We start from the raw sequence: 25,527 nt of genomic DNA, 5'->3' as shown, positions 1-25,527 counted from the left end.
CCTTCTGTCTCACATTCAGCTTGTGTCCACCAGGACTCCGAGATCGTTTCCAGTAGAGTTGCTCCCAACCAGGCAGACCCTGGCCTGGATTGGTGCAAGGGGTCAGTCTGCCCCAGGTGCAGGACATGGCATTTGCCTTTGCTGAATTTCATGAGGCTCCTGTCAGCCCATTCCTCCAGCCTGTCAAGATGTCTACCTTCATCCAAATACTCACCCCATGCAGAAAAGCCTTAGAGATTCATACTGTGGAAAATATCTTAATAGATACCCGCTGTGCTGACTTTTACTTTCAGAGTTATCCCAGCAGTCTTTTCTTGTTTTTCAATTTTCCACTTCTTGGGATTCAACAAACGTAGGAGTGCATTTGGGCCTGTGCTGTGCCAAAAGTTGGAGGAATCTCTGCCAAAATTCTTAAGATCAGAACTTTAGACTTTGTCAAAGCCTAGGAGTGAAATAATGATTTCCCACCCCCAAAGGGCCATTTCTAAGGTGATAGTCAGTATAACAGAGGATATGATAATCCTGGTTTTAACTGTTTTCAGATGCACCTTTGTTTCTGTCTCATTTCAGTTTTTGTCTTAGAAACAATCTTGCCCTTGCCAGAGTTGTGTCTAATTAAAAATTCATCTTATAATTCGGGGAGCCTCACTTACCAAATGACCTGCTTATCAGATGATACCATTTACAGCAGGACAGTTTAGGGCCCGTATATAAAACATTAATCTCTGCTATTTAGGCATAATCCCTTATCTCTGGTCCCCCAACTCTGAAATCTCTTCAGATTTCTAGACCCTTTCTCTAAGATCTACCGAGTTTGAATCTAAATTACCCAACCACAGATTGAGGCTGGGTTTTTTTGTTGTTTGCCCCCTCTGTCCTCCACTGAAAATACTTTTGCAGAAGTTCTGGAGATAGGAAGGGATAGATCCCAAAGGATGCAGAATCAATGCACAGGCTTAGACACTGAAGGAGCTGTGGTGCTATGAAGCATGGCAAATGGACAGAGAAATTTAGCCACCAGGCAGCAGATTTGCTGGGTAATTGTGATGTTATAGGTACCTTCCCCATTGTGGGAAGTTGTGGACTAACTAGGTAGAAGAACTGAAAAGAAGTAATAGGCTGAGTGAGGAGCTAAAGAACATAGCTCTGTTACAGGAAAATTAAAAGTGCTGCAATCACTTCAGTTGTAAATCTTATAATCTCCTTAAACAAAATTTGTTTCAGCATCCCTCTTACAACTCTGCAGGTTGTAGGGCTAATTCAATATCACATTTAAGAAATTTTCCCTTTTCGAGAACCCTCTGCATAGTGCCAAGGTGCTAATTAGGCAATTAAATAGCCAGCCAAGGGCATTCAAGGACAGCAACCCAGTTTAGGAGGAGTTTGTAGGGGGGGGAGTGGGAAGAGACCAGCCAGCCACAGGTATAAAGCTAAAGGCAAGGCCCAGGTGCCTTACTCTGTTAAGGCCAGCTCTAGTATGGAGTGAGTAGGAGTCTAGAAGTAAGTGGCTGGACAAGTTTTTTCACTGTCATATAGAAGCAGGAGCAGAAGAGGTTGGTAGCTTTCTGGGTTTTTTGTGCTATGGAAGGTTAATGGAAGAAGGAGCAGCTGGCAAAAGAGACTGTTTGAGGAATTGCTCTTGCACCTATTCGGAAAGGTGAAAGGAAGGAAGGAAGGGAGAGCACTGGAAGTACTTTTCCTGCAGGGGGAGAGGGAGACTTGCAACAGTGCGTCCCCTGCGGGGAGCGCAGCATGTGTGTGTATGGGTCTCAGGGTAGGCTAGCTGACGCAGAGGAAAATGGGCTAATGGAGATGTTAATTGAGGACACATTGGGGACGCTGAACAGTTTAGCCTTCAAAAAAGCATTGTACTGCTGAGAACCAGGCTGACAGAGGAGATATCCAGGGATGTTGTACTAGCAAGTGAAAGGAAACATGACTACAGTAACAAGTTTCTTTTAGCTTGATTATATATGTGCCCTCTCTTAATGCAAGTGCCCCTCTGGAATTAGGATGTCCAGCAGGAAGGGAAAAAGAGGAAGATGCTCTTATCCAGCAAACAGATGTACAGAGGTTCAGACATACAGAGAAACATGTTTGCCTGCTTAGTGTAAAGCTGGTAAACCTCAGAGGCTGTGGGTTGCAGCTGGTAGTATTTAGGTGAGCATCAATCTCATGAAGAAGAGGAAAGGTAGGAAATTCTGGAGGCAAAAGATCTTTTTTTCTGAAAAAAAAAAAAAAAAAAGATGGAGACCGGGAATTTGGTGGGAACTTTCTCTAAAATATTTACTGTACCTTGTGCAGGACTGGAGAGAGGAGTAGAAAGGCAGAGCTGTAATGCTAGAAGGGTGGTATCTGGACAAGATTTCTGCTTCACTTGGAAAGGTGCTACTTGCAGACTAAGCAGAAGCTATGAAAAAGAAAGATTCTGCTTGAATGAAAGGGGAACCAGATTGCTAGCATTTGCATTCAAGATAGCTGTGAGTGAGCAGCTTTTTCATTCAGTGGTTTCAGAGCTAAATGTGGTAGGATGGTAATTTAGTATAGGACTTTTGTCAAGGAGAAAGACATGAAAATTCTGTATCAAATGAAGTCATACAAAAATTGGAAGCATTATAAAAGGAAGAAGAAAAAAATCACATCACTATGTCCCTATGTAAATAGGTGGTTCATCTACATTTAGAATCTTGAAAATAGCTTACTCATCCTTAAGGAAGGAAAGGAGGATGCCAGTGATAGGAGAGTATCGGAAAAGGGCAGCAAAGATGATCAAAGATAAGGAAGGCCTCAGCATAAAGAATGGCCATGTATGCTTGGACTACAGTCCAGGAAAGGTGACTTGGGGAGATGTGACAAGTTCTACAGAAGAGAGAGGCTAGGGCTAAATGTGCTTTTCATTTGAATGCAGGAGGTATGGGCCGCCAAGCAAAATGCTGGGTTCAAAACAAAAGGAAGCAGTTCTTCATGCAGCTGTCCAAACGGTGGATTTTTTTTTTTTAAGGTAAGCTCAATGGCACATACCTGAAAATGAGGGTTACTGATTAAATAAACTAATCAGATGTAGGAAATTCCCTAAGCTGAAAAATGACTGGATGTTCAGGGAAGTAATATATGCTGGGAGTGTACTTACACTTCCCATGGCAGCTCGTCTCCACTGTTGCTGACAGCCACACTGGGCTAGGTGGACTCTAGGTCTGAAAAAAACTGGCTGTTCTCCTGGGGGACTGGTATAAAAAGTACATACTCTTGTCAGAACATGGTTCTGGTGCTGTGAGAGCACTCGTCGCTTCTGTATCCCTAAGGTGAGAAAGGCACAGTGCCACCTAACCTTCCTTGTGAATACTGTAAATGAAATCCTATTTTAACATCTTGTAAGGAAGCACTCTAGGGAAATGGAGTATTTGAAAAATATCATTCCAAGGGATATCTCAAAAAGATTCTAATTTAAAAAACCACAAACAAACAGATTCTTCAAGCAAGTCCCTCATACAAAAATCCTTTAGAATCAACAAGATTTCAGGTATGCTATACTGGTGACTTCAGGAGTAGCTGTGTATAAATTGACTATAAATTTTATATCCAATAAAACGTCAATAACCCAGGAGTTGTAATCATGGCAAAATTATAGTACTGTCTTCTTTGCCAAAGCTTTCTGAAGAATAACAATTCCCTTATCTTGCTGGTTCAAAGGACAGCACAGACCTCACTGTGCTGGCAAGTACCTGCACTGGCCTGGGCAAGCACCAGTAGCTGGGCACTGACCAAGTAAGGAGTAAAATTTGGCAAGGTAAAAACACTTGAATTCCATAGGAACTAGGTCATCAAAGGTAGCAAATAGCTTAACTGATAGCAATTAAACCTCAGTAACACAGGTTCTTTCAAGACATTTCATGTGATGCTGACAGCCATTTGTTAAATTTTCCTTTTTTTCTCCACCCAAAAAATAACTGAGTACATTAACACATGACAAAAAGCCAGCTAACTAGACAAGCAAAATTCCTGGGTAGTACAGGAATGTAGTGTATTATACATTATTTTCATGTAGTTAAAATCCAAACTATTTTTTGGTGAGTGAAAAAGGGATAAATAGAAAATGTAAGAACACTCCACAATAGTTGCTAGCATAAATCCAAGAGGGAACATCAGCTAAGACAATAAATAAAGATTCTTACGTTTCAGCTTGCCAAACAGGTTCTGTAAGATACAATTTTTTTTGAAGAAGGAATATAACACATGTTATATTAATATGACTAATCTGGTTTGTATCTGATCTCAAAGGGGACCTTACGGACTCACTATTCAAAGATGCTCAGCGTGTTCACTCCTAACACAGTCCAGCTAAACCACAAAGGCCCAGCAATTTCACAGAATTGAACCTTTGACAAAATAGTTGAAACTAAAGGTTTCTTTGTTCTTTTTTCCCCCTTTTTTTTTTTCTTTTTCCTCCCCTTGGAATTTAATCTCTGTGGTTTTCATTTTAGGCAGCGTGAAACACTTTCAGTCTGTCATATGACAATAAATCTTCCTTCTGAGAATGCCACTTTTTTTTGGTTGCAAAATGGTCTGATGCATTATCTTTTCTTTCTTTTGACCTAATGGTTCTTTCCTATTTACAAAGCAAGACCTCACTTTCAAAGGCATGAGGAATAAACTGACTAAAAAAATATTGATTTATTATTTTTAACATAATGATTAGAACCTCTTTGTGAACCAAGAATCCTTGTGTAAGGTGCTGCATCTGTGTTTCATGCACAAAGACTCAAGGGGATGAACACTGGGGAGCACTTCAAGTCATGGTTTCAACACGATAGCAGCTTAGGTATTAACAGACACTGGGATATGTATAGGAAATTTTAAAGGAAGATCCTGCTATGCGTCGGAAATTATGGTAGGAATCCCATTTTAAATACATATAAAGAAGGTATGTGAGACCATACCTGTAGACATAGTGCATGTACATAATTTAGTCTGACAGGCGATTTAGCAATCAGAGATGGACTCGCTGATGCTGAGGAAAAGTTAATTTGGATGGAATATGCAGACACTCACACACACATATGAAGGTATACACAAAGAAATATTTACAAATTATAGAAATTGCCCTTGGAATGGTGGTACTGGAAAGGAAATGTGTCTCTGGGTTTTGTATGTTGCATACACCCTGCAGAAGCTTACAGCAGGAGAATCCCTGTGGGTATCTGAGGACTGGCTAGTTCACCAAGAAATAGCCATGACTTAACATTGGAAAAGAGCAGAGGAATGTGACTGTGCCTGACCAGGTTCAGAGATGCTCCGTTTAGCTTTGCACTACAGACTTTAACTTGTTCTTGTCTGCCCCAAAATAAAAAAGCTGTATTCATCAGCTGTTTGCTGATGAAGCCCTCTGATTCAGTGTCTGCAATTTTCAAAGAAGGCACAGTGAGGAAATTTTCTCTGATAGCCCAATTCAGACATGGAGAGATTCACAAGAAGCTGAGAAAGACGGAAAGTATTTATTTTAGTTGGCTTTCCGCCCCCCCCCCCCCCCCCCCCCCCCCCCCCGGAACCTGGGTGCAGCTGCAGGTTGATTCAAGGACTGAAGCTGACCTTAAACACTTCTGAAGACAAGGATAATCTAGAGATCCCCACGTCTGAGTTTCAGAAGTTTTTGAAATTCATGCTTTGTCCAGAGCAGAGTAAAGCGAAGGTGTGTGTCTAAAAATTCTGTGGAAGACCCATCCTCTGACATGTCCCCTGGCTCCTCAGTAGTTTGGCCACATAAGTTACAGCAGCCTTGGTGATGCTTTCAGGATGGATGTGTTAAGGCTATGGTCAAAGGTTAAAGAGTCAGATGTGAGTTTGTGGGAAAGGCTGCTCCTGTGAGAAGCCTTAAGAGCAGAGGACCCTCCCTCAGGAACAGGTCCTGGGCTCTGCAGATTGCTGAGGCATAAACAGGAGGCTTAGGGATGAGACTTCGGGCCCCAAAAGGGGGACTTGGCAAACTGCAAGGCTGAAAGAAATACATCAGATGCACTGATTTCAATAAGCATATGTGATATAACTTGGCAATATTATGCTTTTGTGGTTAATCATTTAGTTTTATCAGCTTGCATACACATCATCTTTATTAAACAGTAACTGTCCTTCATGAATCATGCAGTTCAAGGCCAAAAAAATAGTCAGAGGCCATATTATGCTCTGGGCTGAGTAGATGACAAAATGGTTTGCAAAAAGATACTGCTTTCTGCCACCCCCTGAAGTTTCCCTGGGATGACAGGCCAGGAGATGGTAATGTTGGGCCCTCTTAGTGCTAATAAATCAGACTGGCAGCCTACGTCTAGGTAACACGAACTCTATACAGCCCAGCCCAGCCTGGACCACCCCAAGACTCCCAAGCAGAAGATGAGCAGCCAGAAGCCCCTGTACCACACTGACAGTACCTGTACTCTAAACACAGCTTCAGACCATTTGGGATTCTGTAAAACCAGATTCTTTATTTAATTAATACAATACATTTAAAACTGTTTGGTTTTAAACCCAGGGTAGCAGGAATGTATTTCCAAGGTTCTTGTCTTTGTTGTAGACCTGAAAGCAGAAGAAACCACCCACTTCTCAGATTAATTCCTTACTAGTTTAAATAAGTCTGTTAACAAAGTTTTTATTCATAATTCTAATCCTTGCTTTTTGGTTGTCATCAAGCATATTCAGATCTTCACTCAAACCGTCTGTCCCTATTGCCACCCTCTCTGTATACTGGATCAAATTCTACACCTACCACAGAGGGAATCATGCAGGGAGAGAAATTCTGTAATAGCATGCACCTACGTGACTGGTGTCAAAAAAATGGCTGAAATCAGGATCTCTTTCCTCCTCCGGCTTTAGAGGCTGTAATTTAGGTTTCTTTCCTCTTTGGAGAGACTGAGCAGCAAGTCTTTTTCTTGTCAATGGTATCTGCAACAAAATAGCAGTTGCATTACATTAGAGCCAAATTAGGGCACTGTTGTGCCCTCACTTACAACTTCGTGGATATGAATAACATTTGATTAAATACAATGGCACTAGTGTCACAAACCCTATCTGTCATTATTTCGACATTTTTAAGGTATATAGGTGTGATTTACTTGCTGGATTTCAGGACACAGGAAGGAAAAAAAGAGACTTCATACAGATCACTTACCATTATTCCATAACATGCAGGGTATGCAATACACCTTGGTGCCAGGATCACTGTCTATAGGCAACTGAAGTGTTAACACTAACCTTGATTTCAAGATTATTATCAAATGGCAAAATTAAACCCTATGTCTGTAGCTCACGTTTCATGCTTAAATCACATGTTTGAAATTCAGACCTAGGTTTATGTTTTCTCTCAGTTGGAGATAACATTAATGTTCCCTCGATAAAGCGCTTTTCAGGAAAACTTGTATTTCTCATTTCATAGGACTGGTTGCATGTGCTTGCTCCGTGTGTCAGTGAAGGCTGATGACTCCTGCCTCTGTGAAAGGAAATTTCTCAGCCTTCAGTCTCATCAGACATATTGGGATTATGTTCCATACCTTGATAGAAGAAGCAACAAAGATGAAAAGATCATCCTTGTGATACTTATTTTAAATTCTAGTTTTGATGTATACCTTTTCCCAGAGTTTTTCTATTACATTGTTAAGTCCTGGACACTAACCGATGTGATGACTGAGCATGTATCAGTTGTCACTTGATTCTAGCTCTCTCTTTCTCACCCCCAGAGCAAAAACTGGGTATGTTAGAAGCGTGAACAGCTAGTTTTACCAGTGATGCGTCAGGTGTCTTAGTGCCACTGTCTCTTACTGAGGCATCATAGTCTTACAGCACAAATTTTGAATGTCTGTAGTCCTTTCCATGAGAGCTTCTGTAGCACTGTGCAAAGCAAATGCTATTATTGATACTGCCTGAGAACAGAACACGCGTCACGTTCCCAATCCAGTGGTGCACTTTCATCAGTACTCATAAAGCAACTTAAGCCTGCAGTGAGCAGCACAGATGAGGCATCTGTGATTTACCCTTCCCCGAAAACCAGCTCCTCTACCACCCAACAACGGAACGCACAAGTAAGGCTATTGTAATCACCTATCAATCTATAGACTGTATTTCTACAAGAAGTATCTTCTTGTCCCCTACAAAGTGCTAGCACCTTGTGGTGCATTCATATTTCAGTTGGGTTGGGCAAGGTAAACCAGCTGCACCTATGAATTGCTAACTGCTGTTGTGTTCCTCCCCACCTTCCCAACCTTCATCCAGAGCATGCATCCATCTGTGTGCCTACCTCTGATAAACATGGCATTCTTCCCTGAAACAGTATCATTCCATTTTAAAATGACTGTAGTCATATGCTTCCCTTTGCAGACATCTGTGCACCTTAATGAAAGTGCTTTATATTTTTAAAAGGAAGTGAGCATCTCTTCTTTAATTTATCACAGACATTGAACACTAAAAATATGAAAAATCCATATGGATTAAATACCGATTTTTATTTTTTAGAGAGCAAGTACAATGATGTTGCATTAAAATAATGCTATGTCATAGTTGTTACAGCTCTGATAGAAAAATAAACATCTCAATATACTACAGTGTCAACTCATTAATAAATATCAAAATAGAAGTTAGTAGTCAACTGAAATTAATAAACAGCTATAAAAGTATACTATTTTAAATAATAAAATATTCAGTATATTTCCAGACAAACAGAAGTAGTGATTTAAAGGTATCATTTAAAATGTAAAATGAACAGTAAGAAGTTATAAATTTATTTTAAACCTCTTCCCTTCCTAACATTCTTTATGCATAACATCTAGAGAAACATTATTTATCTGTATATATTTTTTTACAAAAGGTAGTATATGTTAAATAGAAAGTTAAAAACTGTAGTATTATTAATAGCTGTCACACCATTGCTAAATAAGACACTTTAAAGTAGCTTTATTTTTTGAAGCAGTAGTAAGTAAAAGCGAAGAAGATGCTAGCACAGTGAATTCATCCAATGCTAATGCCTTCCCAAAAGAATCTTTCACCTTTCTACATCTACCTTCAAAATATAACTGGAACAGCCCAAACACAATATAGATATCAGGATGAAATGTTAGGATTTGGGTAGAAGCCATTATTTTAACAAATGCCAGACTTTTTTTTTTTTTTTTAGTAAGTAGGTACCTTTTTTTTTTTGAGTGTGTGCAGAAAGGGAAACAGAGAGAACTTGCAATCCAGAGCAGTGTTTCCAAAGTTTAAGAATCTACTTATTTTAGTTTTTTTCTTTTTCTCCCCCCTTCCTCCCCCCATAAAGGCCAACCATTCTGAGCTGGCTTGCACCCAGCGAAACCCCACTGATTTGGCTCGCTATAGAAATGCATTCACGCTGGCTAATTTTAACCTTTTTTCCCTCTCCATGAATTTCAATTCTCTGTGAGATCCACGAGATGTCTGTGCATTGGAGCAGTGTCAAGATCATCATTAAAAAGTAGTGTTCTTCTTAACTACTGCTCCATTTCTGCTTAGCAAATAAATCTTTCCCCTCTCTTGCGAACGGACAGCCAGAACACTGGCACTATGCTTCACTCACAGTCAGAGCAGAGTAAGTGCCGCTCAGCACTGACTCAGCACAAATGCCTCTGAAGAAGTGCCCTTCCCCAGCTACAGCTTACATTCCTTAAGGCTGGCTGGTGAGCATCCTCAGCCTGGTGGGAAGTCGAAGGGCAGATGCCTGAAGACTTCTCAGCAGCTCTAACGGAGGTCTGCAGCACCCAGGTTGACAGTATGTACCAGCACAGGCAGTCCCTTGCTAGGTCATGTGCAAGGATTCTCGAGCAGTACAGATGCGAAGAGCTGCAGTGCTGTGGCTCGCGGCTGCACGCGATGCGGTGCCAACACGCGGCCGAGCGCCTGGGACACGAGCCGCAGCAGCCCTGCTGGCCAGCCCGCTGGCCAGGCTTCCTGCCCCGACACATGGAGCGTGGTCTCAGAGCACCATCTCTGCGGGGATGCTGTGGGGAACTGTAGGACACACTGTGCCTGCTGAGGATGCTGTCCCTTTTCAAGTCCCTGCGCCAGCAGCAGTGCCCTTGCACTTGCACCCAAGCCGTGTCTCTGCCTTGGGCATCCCTAGGCCTTACGGCTGCTTTAGGACTACGGTTGCCTGAAGCTGTTTCACATGGTCACTCCAACGGTTTGCAACACATCTACATTTAGGTATGCACACCATGCAGGAAACAAATATTATATATGACCAGACTGGGAAAATGATTTTTTCCACTGCAGTCCGAAGAATACTTTACATAGCAGGTTTTCATGACACCACTGAGAGGAAAAAATAAATCCAGTTGAAAATAATGGATAAAATGTAAACTATGCCTATACAAATGTCCTTCCTTTTTAAGGTTCACTCTCAACATTCCTTGTGAACGTAAGGGAATTTCAGCTGGGCACAATGAAAATTCCTTGCATACCACGTGCACGTTTTCTGGACGAACCAGCTATTTTCCCACACACTTCTGCTGCAATGTTATTAATGTACTCACCATGCTTGGAAATAATCAATTCATAGCATTTCTTCATTTTAGTCTCTAAAAAAAATATCTGAAGTAAAATGCATGCTTTTTAATTGCATAAACGTGTAATTTCTGAAATGTTAGACAAGTAACCAGTTAAAGGTAAAAAAAGTGAGACTAGAATTTCAAAAGTATACATATGGATTTTAACATTAACAAATCTGCTGTGAAAAGTCATGCACGTGTTCTGTTTGCAGGAGCAAATCTAAAAATAACTCTCCAAACCAATGATGAGATACAACAGAATCTGCCTGTATATTTTTGGGTACAGGCACACAGTTGAATTATTTGACTTTTTTTTTCAGTTTTTGAAGAAGACCAGTATAAGAAGTTTGGAATGTTCTATTCTGAGGTTAGATATTACACACATTACACACACACACCCACCCACCCATTTTTATGAGCATCTTTGACGCACAATACATTGAAAATTAATATGAACTAATTCGTCTTTAACATCTCCCATATTAAGCACTATAGGAAGCAGAGTCCTTCTGCAATCGCCGAGGAAATTCCTTGTGAATTACAGGCTGCTTTCTCATTTAAGGTCATGTGCTGAGGGAACACAGCTCCCTAAATAGTGAGGCTTTTGTTGGGCTATTCATCTCCTGCAGCAGCTCTTCTGAAAAACATGGTCAAAGGCAGAGGGAAACAAGTACCAAGCAAAGCCAGAGTTTCTCATGGATAGATTCCATCCCTAGAAACAAAGCCTCCTCCCAAGGATCCTGCTCTGTGTAAGCTCCCCATGGGCCTTCTAAAAGCCTTGACCTGTCACATTAGCAGCAGCTTATTCTTTTTCACTAGCCTCCTCCACAATGCAGCAAAACCATGAGGGAGATGCAAAAAAGCTTTTTTTTTTTTTTTCCTTCCTTAAAAACCTTTTTTTAAAAAAAGTATACTTTTTTTTAACCTCAGGACAGCAAGCTGCTTACAGTGTAATTTGTCCTGTGAGCTTGCTCGAATTGACCAGAGCATTTTAAACATTCAGGCAGGTGTCTGATAAGGAAATACTGGCCGTGCCCCTTCACAGGCAGCACTGCAATGCCAACTAAGTGCTACAGAAGAAAAGTAGTTAGCACTGAGATGTGTCTGGAAGACGGCTGTTACAACTCAGATCTTTCTTCCACAAAGAACACAGCTTTGCTGTCCCCCACCTACATAGTTTAACTCACTCTAACAGTGAAAATTAATTTCAAAATAAAAAACATTAGCTATCACTTCAGTAAACACTTTAAAGGCCATTATGAAAAATACATTCTGAGGATTTCTTTTTGTTAAAAAAACCTATCATGCTGTTTAAAGAACATAGTCACATGTTTTGTTATATACTCAGATATTCTCTGCTGAGATTTTAATTTTTTTTGTTTGTTTCTTTTGTTAAGTGAAACAACCACAGACTGTTTCCTACTCACTTAAAAATACTAATGAACTGTGACAAGGGCTGTAGCAGATAAACCTTTATCAATCTTTTCTCTTTAACCCACTGAAACAAATTGTTTAGAATCTGTTCATTTACACCGGAGGAAAACCGTTCTACATATTTTAAAGAAAATGAAAGTTTACGGTATACTTGATAGATTGCAGAGTTAATCTATAATTAAGATAATACAATTAACCTATCAGTAAAATCAGGGTCAGCGTAATGAAACCCCCTTTTCTTTAAAAGAGACACTTCTACCTGTATGGTGGAAAGCTCAGGGACTACACTGAAGACTGCTTTAGAGAATCTAATACTCCAATTTACCTTTTTTAAAAAACAATCCCTAAGAACTAAAGCTTTTATGACAATTTATGGAAGGCTCATTGTCTCTGTATTATTTTTCTCAATCTCACTTAATCCATGACCCAAGAAATTGTGAACATAACACTGATCATTTGTTCTGCGTCCTGCCTTCCTTTCACATGTATACTCTTCAGATTTCAGTGGGAATTTACAGGACCAAAACAGAATAGGAAATACAAATATATATCAATTCCTAAAAAACGCATATAAAGACGTCCTGCTTTGTTTCTGTAATTCCTATCTATGACAAGTACAGACTAATATTTAGTATCAGTAATTAATGTTGCTAAAATGATACACTGCACACTGTCTTCTGAGATGATTTTTTCTTTTTGCCAGCAAGATGTTAGTGCATTGGAAGTTGGTCAGATTTTTGTAGGGTTTTGGCAGTATAAAGTTAACATATCAGGTTGACTTCTCCAACTAGCATATAACAATAACATGTCTTTTACCACTATAGCAGGTTTCAGGGGTAAGAAAATGCTTCTACTTGACCTTGTAGCTCAAATTCTGCTCTCAGATAAGCTTATATTGGTCCCACTGTATTTAGAAGACTTTTTGCCCATTTCTGAAGGCAGAATTTGATCCGACATTTATGAAGTCAGTTAATGTGTTGTCTTGACAAAAAGACTCCTGTTTTCCTCACCTTCTTCCAAACTGCAGGTTCTTTTCCACATCACACTGGACACATTTCCCAATGCACAGTCACAAAACCTGAAGTGGTTAGGTAAGAATTCACAAAAAGTAACCCTGTCAACTAATTTACAAGAAAAAAAGAGCATGTGTGTGAAATCAGACTTATGTCTGACGTCATACAAAAAGAACAAAGCTCTTATTTGGCAAAACACTGACATGTAGCTAGCAAACCAAAACCAGCTCTGGTGTAATTTATCTACTTGCAATGGAGTTGGTGCTGCTGACTCCAAAGGTGTAGTCAGCCGGCAGTGATCATCATGTAGATTATGCTGCTGGACAGAGAAACTCTTGTTTTCTGCAGCCACTCAGCTTCCAAATACCTTAAAATTTGTATAAAAGTTTTTATGTTGAAACAAGTATAAATTATCTTTGTGACATCATACATATAAAAAACTATATATATATTATCTACCTGTGTGTGTGTGCATGCATGTGTGTGTGTATACACACACAACTATACACCCACACCAGTAACTAAGCACTCATTTAATCCAGTCATTTTTATTAAGTAATAAGGAAAAGCTAAGAGGGTAAAGCAGACAAATCAGTGGAATTTGTCAACTGAGAGAAATATAAAAGTACCATTTACTCTATTTAAGAGCATTTGAATAGTTTCATCTGTTGCTATAATATATAGCAATGTTAATATTTCAGTCACAGCTTTTGTCCATTCCCACAGAGCACATCAGTACTAGCTACATGTAGAGTGAGATCAGTGCTTTGTCAGACCAGTTCATGTCTACATTCTAGGCCATAACTAAATAAATTAGAATACACTAAAGTGCTACATCGACGCTAATGTTCCTCAACAGTAGTAATGCACATTTCTCTTTCAAACAAAAAACAAACAAAACCCAACCAAACCAAAAAAACCCCACTCTAAAACAGCAGCTATAGTTTCAAACATAGTCACATTACGTGAATATGCTTACATGTCACTTTGTTACAGTATTCAACAAAACACACAACACAAACCCATATGGCAACAGTCAAGACTCTGACAGAGTACAAAAGGTAACTTTTAAAAAGTCGAGCATGATGGAAATTGACATTTGCAGAAAACACACTGTCTTCAGAATTCACACTTGAAAGTTTCGTTTAATCGTAACTTGCTGATGTCGATATTTATTTCCTCTGGTTTGTCACGTCTGTATGTTACTGTTCTTGTACAAACAGTAGGCAAAAACATCTTATCCTTGAAGGAGAAGATACAATTTTTATCAACAATTAGCTAACTTTTATATGCAACAAAAAGACACTGAATATGATGGCTCTGAAATCAATTACCTTCTTTGTTGCAGATACTCTGTAATCAGCTGAAGATTTAACTTTATTGCTACTCCCCTGCAGAATTATCTGCCTGATGATAAGGACAACAAGCAACCCGATCAGAAAGGTAACTATAAAGATTATGGAAAAGACTCTAAAGTAGCTTCGTCCAGAGAAACATTCTGCAACAAAATGAAAACACAAGCGTAAAGCCTAATGTACAGAATAGGCACATCCCTCAAACCCAAGTGTATCTACCACCGCATAGTAATGTCACATAAATGTAACATCAGCCTGATAAAAGTCAAAGGAAAATAACTTCGGGGAAGTTACGGGGAAAAAATGCCATATGCAAGCTTTTAAAGTGGAGCATATCAAGAAAGGCAATTCTGATTAAGATCCATGGTAGAAAAAGGGTGAAACTATTATTCCTTTAAGCTACAGAACTAAGACTCAGGCTTCATTGTGTTGGCCACCATAAATTCTCCATAAACCAGTGAGTTTATAGCTGAAACAGAATAACAGAATGAAATGTTAGAGATGTATGGGGCCAAGACAGTTTTATAATCTTCACAAGATTACAGTGCAGATCATTGGTGAAATATGAAGGAAAATGTGGTTTGATGAATTCTTGTCCAGTGCTCTCCTCACTGGTAGACCTCTCTCACACAGTAAGCTTTCTTTAATTAATATTAAAATCATGAGAAAACTCTTCACAGTTAGTTTTCTCATTTACCAACAACTGTAAGATAAAAAGACATACAAAAATGTGAAGTGAAAAAAGGTAACCATTTACCCACATTTTTTTTGAAGCATGGTCTGATTGAGCTTTATGAGATTTTATTAAAAACAATTTTACTCTTCCACAGCCCTCACAACTGTGCAGCTTTTTGTACTTGAAAGTAATACTTAAACATTACTGAACATAAGGCAAACATTCTTACTTCATTCTTCCTCATTTCTGGTAATGTCAAATAATGTCAGTATATTCCAAGTAATAAAACATACAGATGCCATAAGAGATTTTTATAAATATTTCTTTAAGCATTGCTCAGGAAGGATTCATTATTATTAGATGTGACTTCTCAAGGAGCTGGGAAATCTGATTTAGCAATGCTTGCCAATCACATTTCCTGTTATTATTTATCTTTTACTTTCCCTGAAGCTATGAGTGATTATTCTTTTTGTCCTGCTCGCTTGCTTTGTTATTGTAATAATATGATGCACATTTGAAAGCCACTGTAACAGCAGTGAATTCAATTACTAATTGCATCAGAAATTCACCTCTTAGCAGAATTACCTAGAAAATGTCACATACCTGAAGTTTGGTCAATATAATGCAGCAAGTAAGTGCATGAGGTTGTGCACTGGTCAAGTTTTGTGTGAGATGCATTGTTAGAATGATGGCACTGAACACAATTCCTGTGAAATAAAAATGTAATTAAAACCCCACGTCTTTCTCTGCACTTCCCTTAGATCATATCAACAGGCTGACATATCACTTGCACATAATGTTTTCCTGTTATTAGCAAAAACATTGTGACATTTATTTTTTTTTCTGAAATGTGATGCTTCTTTCAGCATTTTATCCCTGTGATGCTTCTCAGAACCAGCTAGTCAGAAGTTGTAAAGTAAAACATATCCTTGGCTTCAAGCCACCTTCATCTGGCCCCTGTTCTGCATTTCGTGATGTGAGTTTTTCGGGCGGTGTAGCTAAGGATCCAGCACGTCAGCTATCAGCCTCCAGATCAGTCCCAGTCTTTCCTTATCTATGCCTCATTGGCATGTGCGCTAGAACTGAAAGGTAGAGACAGGTGTAGGAAACACAGCTTTGTTAATAATTTTTTCGATGCTATGTTAAGAGAAAGGCACGTTAAGCTCCCGTTGCAGGACAGTTCAGAGGGTCAGCAGCACAGTGGAATGCAGCGCTGTCAGTGTTGCCATCTTCACTGTATAGTCTTGCAGAAGATGACACAGGTGTCACGTGATCCTGAAAAAGCCCTGACTGAATTTTTAACAAAGCTCTTCCCTCTTCAGAATTTATTAAAGGCACACATTTCACAGCAGCTTTGAGCAAGTGTAAGCCAGAAGGCCAACTGCATTTTATCTAGCGAAGTCTTAGCAGTCACCTTTTCAGATATGGCCCAGCTTGGCTTTCCAGCATATTCACCAGATGAGCTATAATTCAAGTGAATACAAATAAACAGCAACTCTGTTTTGATCCCGATTCCCATTCCAATAAAAGGCTGATCTCTCACCCTCTCTGCCACAGTGGGATGCAGAACATTATATGTGCTGACAGGAGGGCATAGAAGAGCTGCGCCCAAGGACAGGGCTTCATCGACTGTTTAAGCCAGCACCGGTCAGTGTGCCACTGAGACCTTGGTCTAGCTTTTCTGCTCCTTGGGATGCTCATTTCAACCTCCACACTGCCCCTTCCTTTACATGGGTAAGGAAAAATGACATACTTTAAAACTAGCAATGCAAAGACTACGTGGTTTAAAACTGAGTAAAGGAGAGTGTTCTGGTAAGACCTGCTTTGCTGATCAATGGCAGTGACAATCTGCTCATGTTCCACACCTCCTTCTTGCAGCCGAGAAGCGTAAGGAGTGTGCAAACCAAATCTGGACAACATTATTGGACTTAGTGGCCTTCAAGAGTAGGATTTACTCTTGAAATGGACCTAAAAATCCATTTTAAAAATTCCAAATTTATGGGGCTTATTTCCTACCTGGAAGATTTCATATGAAGAACCATCTTTTAATAACTGTATGAAAAACCGATACTCACAGGACACACCTCCTTTGACTCCAGAAAGCTGGTCTGGCGAACAGAGATACGGACATGCAATTCTCTTAATTGCCAGTGTGAACCCCTCAGCTACACAGAGAAAAGTCTCAAGAACAAACTGTTCCTACAGTCTAAATATCCAAGAAATACAGCACACATCTAGCCAAGCTACAGAGTTAAAAAGTCAAATCTCGCACAAGAAACGTACCAGTTTTCTTCACAGGCTTTGTTACAAGTAGGACAATATTCACACAAACGGCCAAAGCTTCTTGGGTCTGTGCACTCACACTTTCCACATACACATTTTCCTCTTCCACTGCAAATCTGACCCTTTGAATTCAGGCAGTGCTTTGCCGATTGTAATGAGCACTGGCAACGGTCACCTTCCCAGCCAGCAAAGCATTTGCATGTACCAGCTTCACATTCACCATTACCTACAACATAAGGTAAGTCTTGAGTCATATGCTTTTATGAAAACATAGAAAGTAAATGTTTATTTGCAGATTTTGCATTGCTGGTGAGCTATTATAGACCTTGGTTTGCTAATTCGTTTTTTAAGTTAACAATCCGGGCTGAAATTATCAGCATGACGCATACTTATGGCTGCTCTTTGCTGTTGAACAAAAGCTGCTACCTTGATGTCATCCTAAAACCTTTTACCAGATTTTTCCCCTGTTGCCTTGGATCAAAGCAGTGGGGATTAAAAATTACACAACAATCAGGAAAACAGTCTTCAGGCAAAGTAAACAAACTTCTCCTTAGTAAGAACGCATTCAAATCAAATAAACAGCAAGATTCAGTGGAGGAAGGAATAATAACTGCATATGCCAGGTTGGGTTTTTTCTTCTCTTTTCAGAAGCACACATGACAGCACTGCTTTTCTGCCTCTTCTAAAGGGCAGGCGACTGAGCTGGACAGGTGGATACGCTGTGCTTATGAACTGTAGGTTGTTTAGTAAGAACTTAAAATGCACAGCCTCAAGGATTCAAAGGCTATGAAGAACCTCTGATGGCCTTTACAATTTTCCATGCAAAGCAGTGGGAGCTTTAGGGCAAAACCCATGTGTTTTCCATGTTGTAGCATTTACACAGGTGCACAACTGACATCCTGATAACGGTTAGCCATATTTTTACAGTGTGTGAGAGCTCCTTTAGGAAATATAGAAATAGAAAGTGCATAAAGCACAGGCAGGTGTAGCAAATCTCATGAGGTCTCCTCAACTGTGCCTCAGCAGTACCCAAGTTTCACACAGACTGTGATGGCCCTTCTTGTGCTGCAGGGATCCACAGAGCAGCTGCAGGGAGACAGTCCCATCAAACAGAAAGGATTCCCTAAGCGGGAGTGAGGCCAAGGTAAAGGCTGCCCCATTTTTTGCCTGGGCTGGGCAAAATGGAGTGGAAAAGGGGCTCATCAGACATACCAGAGCAAGGCTCTGCACTGGAAAACATCCCACAAAGAGGCACACTGCTCAGCCATGGCCCTGAGCAGCAGGTTCCCCTTGTGGTACCCTAGGGCAGGACTTCATCACAGGTGACAGTCTCCAACACCTCTTAGACAAAGCTCTTCCTGCCTCCCAAGCTGACCAGGGCACCACATCTCAGGCTTTAGGAGCTTGTAGGTTTGAAAGGTCTGCTTACGGTTAAGAAATAGCAAATTTGCAAAGTGGGTTGGGAAGAAGAGTGAGAAGATGAATGGTAATACTTTGTGTTGGAATGAAGTATTTAAAGAAATAGGTAACATTATTTCTCTTCATTTTATGTGAAGTTCATGATCACCAGCAGAGGAAAACCAAAACAACTTTACTTAAATCCCTAGAGTTAATCTCAATTTATCCAACTGTGGTCAAAAAAATTGATCGCTCAATTCACTCATTGGTCAGTATACAGTGAAATGAAAGCAGGCAGGACAGGAGTACAGATTTTAAAATACTTAATTACTTCTGAGGGGAAAAAAAATTCTGGTCGAGATACAGTAATGATAAGTGATTCAAACCCATTTTCCTTAGTAACACTAACTTAAGAAGTAGATGTTTTGCATTTTGTTCATATGCAATTTTAATTTCTTTAAAAACATAAAGTAGGCCACAAAAAGAATAAGAATTTCTAACAGTTCTCCCTGTTGATGTTTCACTTATACTCTCCTTTTTGGAGCAGGTGTTCAGAACCGTGTTAGCATATGTATCAGTATTTGAAATCAAGTGTCACTGTATCTCTCACAAGACTGATTTAGGGTGTTAGAAAATTTGAACCTCATCTGGAAGTTTTCCTCCTATTTTCTTCTTTCAGTCCGGAAGATTCCTTCCTAATATCTTCGTATCTCATATTCCCATTAGACTGAAGTGTATCTTACTTTCTGGAATAATGATACTGTTTTATCTGAGATATCAGTATTATTACTTCTGAAGAAGTTTGAGATTTAAATCTTAAAATCTAAGACAAAATCTAAAAACTAAACTTTGAAAAAACTCAATAAAGCCCCCAAAAAGCAGTGCTTGAAGTTTAGAAGACAGTGCGTACCTCTGTGGTGAAGAAAGCCCAGAAGCATGGATTCCTACCAGGCTGTTCAGGACATTTCACTCACTAATTCTGCACACACAGCTCTTGTACTTGACAGCTTTATATCGTTGTTTTCAGCTGCATCATGTATATGAGCTTCAGAACACAAACCAAAGAAAACCAAAACAAAAAACAAAAGAGAAAATACAGGCAGAAACTCTGTAGCTTACCAGAACATAAGTGTCCCTGATGATACGGGCAGGAAAAATCATCCATTTCACAGTACTTGCCATATACTTTGCCTAGCTTGTTTTTGTAGCAGAAACATTTTCCGTCTATGCAGTTTCCTCGACCACTGCAGATGGGCTGGTCCCAGTACTGTCTGCACCTCTCAGAAGGAAGCGTCTCTCTATTAGAGCTACAGCTGTTGTCACTGCAATGGGACTGTTTGTCATCAGAAAAAGTTTCATCAGCCCATACTCTTTTGTGCCTTGCACTGTCTCCATCCTGACAGGCACAGCTTTTCTGCACACTAACGATGGCGGTTTCATTGAAACCAATAGGCTTAAGTATTGCATATTTTTTTCCTCCAGTTGTATCACATCCATTCATTGTAACTGATACATTGAAAAGTACCTAAGAAGAAATAAAGACAGACTTTACATCATTATTATTTCCTATAATTTTTAACACATAAGTAAAGTAGCATCTTACATTGTATATGAGTGTGCACTAGCTAATAATAACAAAATACACAGTGGCCATTTGTCAAATATGATACATCAGTAATGACAGGCATCACAAATATAGTTAAAATCCTAACAATAGAAGACTGACAGAAGTCTACTTTTCATGTTAAGAAAGCATAATCACAAAATACAGGTTTATTACAAGTTAAATAGTAATAGAATTATCCTCCTCCTGTTATTATTTAATTTATACATTCTGTTATAATATAGAAATACTCAGATGAGAATTAGGACTGGATTGAGCAAGACAATACACCAACAGAAACAGATACTCTTTCCAAAAAGAACCTATAATGAATGTTATTGCTGCATAAATGGTCTGTGCAACTAGAAACCACACATTTTTTTTGGATGGCCCTATCTACTCCTACAAAACCACAGAATTAGCGTACACCTTAGTAGCATCTTATTTTTTCCCAACCCCTGCGATGGGGACAGAGCAAGAGAGTCCGGCTACTCTTGCTGTGGTCCTGGGCAGACCAAGTGCTGCTTCAGGGCGGACCCAGTGCCTAGTTCCTGGCCGTGTCATGGCCATCACCACTATGCCGCAGGTCCTCATCCCAGTAGTGCCCATGGCAGCAGCAGCCCCTGTGGCTTTCTGGAGTCCTGGCACAGGACCCTGGATCATTTTCGTGGCTAGATGACTGCCATAGTGTTTACATCAATTGCTACTAAAAGTCTTTGAAAACTCTGGTGTTTGATACTTTCACTGGATAGCAATCTTGCATTTCACGATTGTTTGGGGGGATTTTTTGACCAGTAGGCTTCTGACAGGGTATTCTCACTAAAGCTATTTAGCCTGCTGACAGAAAACAACACTTCTTCACCTCCTCACAGAGAAAATATAATCAAGAGGAAAAGGCAAGAAAGGAGCCCCTGAGAAGCAAATACCTTTACTATTTACCATCAAAGAACACAGATTTCCAAATTAAAAAAAAAAAGAAGAACCTAAGAAACTGATTACATATGAGGTTGAAATTACCCGCAAAGACTAAGACCATTCATCTCTCATCACTGTCTCCCTACCCCCCCAGCTGCACCCCCACACAAGAACAGCCAAGCCCTTGGGGACAATGGTGGCTTTGTGGTGAGCGGGGTTGCGGCTGCCTACACGGACAACAGGAGAAGAATGCTATGCACAAGCATGTGCTTAATGTCATATTGAGGGGGCACAGAGGCTTTGTCTTGCCCTTTGCCTTTCTTCTTATTTCTCAAAATGCATCACTACACACATAAGCCCTCAGCTGCATGAGACCCTCTCGAGCAGGGGACTTCTTCCCTTCAGTTACAGGGCAAAAGCGTGGCTATGTAGCAATTAATTCATATGGCAGGTGTGTATCATGAAGGGGGGACAGGCTGCAGCTAGAGAATGTGCTTTTTGTTCACCACAGAGCCCTGCTAGGAAACATCATCTTCGTGCACAATGCAGTACTGGAGGAATGCAAGGGAGATGAGAGGGGATAGCAAATCATGTCTTGGGTACAAATTGTAAAATTTGATGGGTCTGAACACAGCAGCAGAAAGATTAAACGTATTGCGACTAAATAACTGCAGCACTGTGAACGCTGACACTCACTAATAGCCGAAGTTAGTTTTGCACCCTGAAGAGGCAGGATTCTTCCTGAATATAATACACTTTGTGTTTTGGTAAAAAAAGGAAGGAAGAAGGATTAGACAATGAAAGGAATGTGAGAATTAAGGAAAAGCATTTTGCCTGTAAACAAATACTGAAAGGAGGATTTACGGTTAAAATAAATTAATCTCTTGAGGATGGCTCATTTTCAACAGCAGTAGAGGTTTAGGACCACATGCAATCTTTTACAATCAAATGCCTTGGCTTTTTATTAAAAAGAAACAGATATAAATATTTTTCTTTTCATTAAACAGAACAAATTCCAGCCCTATTTCTTATGACATGCACAGGGAACAACAATGGAGAATAGAGTTACGAAGAAAACCAGCAAACCTTCCTTAAACTGGAGAAGCTAATCAGCTGCAAGTCACGCAGACCAAATTCAGAAGAGCATAAAATACATCTAAATTAATGTATTTAAAATTCAGATATTTAATCTACTGATTAGTTTTGCTATTTCTACACACAGACACAAGCAAAATCATACCAGCTGAGACATATGTACATGTCAAGAAGGAAAGAACTCCTTGACCCTGCTCTCCAACAACACAGACCTCTTCCTGGCAAGCTCAATGGATTACTCTACTAGTCCAAGCAATTAAATAAATATATCAAGGATGGAGAGGTTGTTCTGGGAAGAAAACCATGTTCTTTACATTAGCCAGATATCTTCCCCTGCGTTTTCATGGTAGATGATGCTCCAGTTTTACAACTCATTTAATACTGTAGGCGGCACCAAACCAAATGGGGATAAATAATTTTATTAATTTGATTTATAAAATAACTAATTAAAATAACTCTGACTGTGCATGAAGACTGCTAAAGCAAGGAAAGGGAAAGGTGGCATCCAGTACAGACCCAAGGAACACAAATTCCAGTGATTCCTTTGTATGGGTGATTATCTTTCAACCTCTTTACGTACAGATTTCACCACAATGAACATGGTCATTGTGCCCAGTGGAGGACAAAGCAGGGGAATTTTAATGGACTTAGCTTTCAGGAAAAGCTTTGAGCCTTAGTTCACGAGATTAGTGAGAATTAAAAAAAGATTCAGGAAAAGTAAGACCAGAGAATAATAGAGAGTCTGTGATAATTAATCATATGAATCCATTTTCAGTTAAGCAAATCCCTAGAAGATTTCACACCACTGAAGCCAAACCAAACAGAAAAACAAGTATTCCAGTTCCTTGAAGAATGAGAGCTATCAACATACTTCTTCATTATATCCCACATTTTTACATCCTTCCATGCCAGTCTTCTTACTTCCATCAGGACAGATCGCAGTGATTTTGAAATGAAGACCTTGGATCTGGTTATCCACTTGAATTTTCACTTCAGAGATTAGTTTCTGTAACCAGAAAACAAGTTTTAGTCACGTTGCATCTCAACATATAATGTGCATTAGTGACTAACACCAAGTATGGCGACTATGTCTGACTGAAAATGCAGAAAGCTTGTCTGTGTGAATAAAGGAATGAATTAAAGCATTGTTTCCCATATAAAGACCCGATTACATTCCAAATACACACAGCCAGTGAACTGTTAATTCTGATAAAAAGGATTACATTTTCCAGATAAAAACATTTTCAGCTTTTCTAAAATGGTTTTGAGACTATTTTTTGCAATTTGAATATCTATTCTAACTGTGTGCAACAAAAACTGCTTATTGTTTAAGAGACAACACTGCCTTTTAGCCACACATTTAAAATAAAAAAGTACACATACATACAACTATTGTTATCCAGCAGAAAAGGTTCCTAATTGACTTGACACTTTATAAAATTCTGATATTTTGTATCTGTCTTGGAAAAGTTTTCTCTGAACAAACCTTAGGATGACTGAAAGCCTGTTGGGACTATTCTTACTGACTAACTTCAGTCAGCTAGGACTATATAAGTCAACAACTGGTTGATTCCCTCTAGAGTTTGTTGCAATATGAAATAATGAAAAAGCTAGCTACTTTGCAACTTGTATTTACTACATGCTCTAAAATGCTACTTCCTTCCAAGAAGAAATGTTGCTTCTTAACCTTTTAAAAATTCACTAAAGCTCTGTACAAACTTGTAAGCTGAAAATTGCACAAAGATATTATTAAAATTCCTGGCATATTACTATTTAAAAAATTAGTTTAGTGGGATATTTTTACTGCTATAAATGGCTATTTAATTACATGAATCTGGACACATGTTTATCTTAGTAACTTTTTGAAAATTAGTGACTCATCGTTGGCTTTTTAGACAGGGATTTTCAGCCAGGGTTTTCCACAACTAAGCCTAAGGTTTCCTTGCCTAGAACAAGAGTGCAAGAGGCCCACTGTCATCGAACATCAACACTATATTTATTTTCTTATCTAAGTACTTTTGCTTTCAAGAAGGCAAAACATTCAAGCCCTGTTCACCATGTGTTTGTATATTACGAGCCCCTAAAAGTATGATAAAAATCTAAAACTATCAAGTCCAATGAAGTTTAGGATGGGAAGGAAGATACTGTCTAAAAAATGAAAATAAGGCAAGAGCAAACTGGGGGTGGATGGAGCAGGAAAGTCCCACAGAATCTTCCATTGAACTAAATAATTATTTTGTAAATTTTCATTTCCTCTCCTTGAATGTTTGCCCTGCACTGCGCTCTGAAAACCAGGATACAATTTAGGATGGACAGTGTAAAAGTGCCATGCAAAAGGATATGATCATCAACATTTTTTGCCAGTACTTTCCTGCAAACCTCCATATTCAGAATGAGATTTCTTGATTTTATAAGAGAAAGTACAGTATCAGTGAGAAGTCCTCTGCAGTTTGATCACACCTAACCTCCTCTGCTTTTGAATGTATTTGCCTTCTACACAATGTTTCCAACATGACAGTAAGAAAAATGTGCACAAACCCACTCTATTGACTAGGAACAGAGATGTGACTTGGTTCTTCGTTATAGCCAATTTGCTGAAAGCAAACAGCCCGATTTAGGTGGTTAACCTTGTACAATGGAAAATTTCAGCCACCATGTCCAATAAATTAAAAATAATGTAATACAAGTTCATACCTTGCATATAGCTTTGTAACCGATTTTTCCAGCTTTTGGAACCTGCATTTTTGTAACTTGCACACCTTAACAGCATTCAACTATTTAACCCATGATGTTCATTTTGATGCTGCCCTGTGGGCTCCCTGTGCCGTACATCAAATGTATGCTACCTGGCTTCATTTTCAAAGCTGTTTATGCCCCCCTCTTCCCAGGCTATCTTTCATTCATTATCAAGATGCCAATTTCCACTTTCAAGCTTCCATTCCCTGTAAAGCATTTGTGGAAAACAACTTGATGCTCTTTCCCATACTATTATTTTCTCTTTCCTGTACTATTACTTTCAGTTGAGAACTCCAGGCAAAATTTCACAAAGCCATTTCCATTGTTGCCTCTCAAATTCCTATCAAAACTCTTCTTTACTGTCACACCTCAAAACTCCAAGTTATTACGCTACTTCATGCAGTGCAAATCCTGCTTTCCACAATATCCACTGTTGTCAAACTATCTCATTGTACATTCCCACCTGTTGTCCATTTTCTAA

The 25,527-nt window shown here is 39.4% G+C and overlaps 1 protein-coding gene across 8 annotated transcripts in view; it reads right to left on the bottom strand.

Annotated features, from left to right (window-relative positions):
• ITGB8 (integrin subunit beta 8) overlaps positions 1-25,527 on the bottom strand; it is a 68,889-nt gene that overhangs the window by 13,026 nt on the left and 30,336 nt on the right. For 2 of the 8 annotated variants that reach the window (XM_037382512.1, XM_037382507.1), the window contains exons 9-15: positions 23,182-23,316; positions 19,817-20,222; positions 17,300-17,525; positions 15,620-15,723; positions 14,320-14,483; positions 6,801-6,930; positions 6,458-6,564 (exon numbers count right to left, since the gene is read on the bottom strand). In XM_037382512.1, coding sequence (XP_037238409.1) covers positions 6,473-6,564; positions 6,801-6,930; positions 14,320-14,483; positions 15,620-15,723; positions 17,300-17,525; positions 19,817-20,222; positions 23,182-23,316 — 1,257 coding nt within the window. In that variant the 3' untranslated portion in view covers positions 6,458-6,472. Of the gene's footprint in view, positions 1-6,433; positions 6,565-6,800; positions 6,931-6,950; positions 14,228-14,319; positions 14,484-15,619; positions 15,724-17,299; positions 17,526-19,816; positions 20,223-23,181; positions 23,317-25,527 lie in introns of those variants that run through there. The other 6 variants (XM_037382509.1, XR_005103536.1, XR_005103537.1 and 3 more) reach the window with 6 other exon arrangements.

Source organism: Falco rusticolus, chromosome 4 (assembly GCF_015220075.1).
Source record: "Falco rusticolus isolate bFalRus1 chromosome 4, bFalRus1.pri, whole genome shotgun sequence".
NCBI classification, from domain to species: domain Eukaryota; kingdom Metazoa; phylum Chordata; class Aves; order Falconiformes; family Falconidae; genus Falco; species Falco rusticolus.
This window is presented reverse-complemented; position numbering and strand designations above follow the sequence as displayed.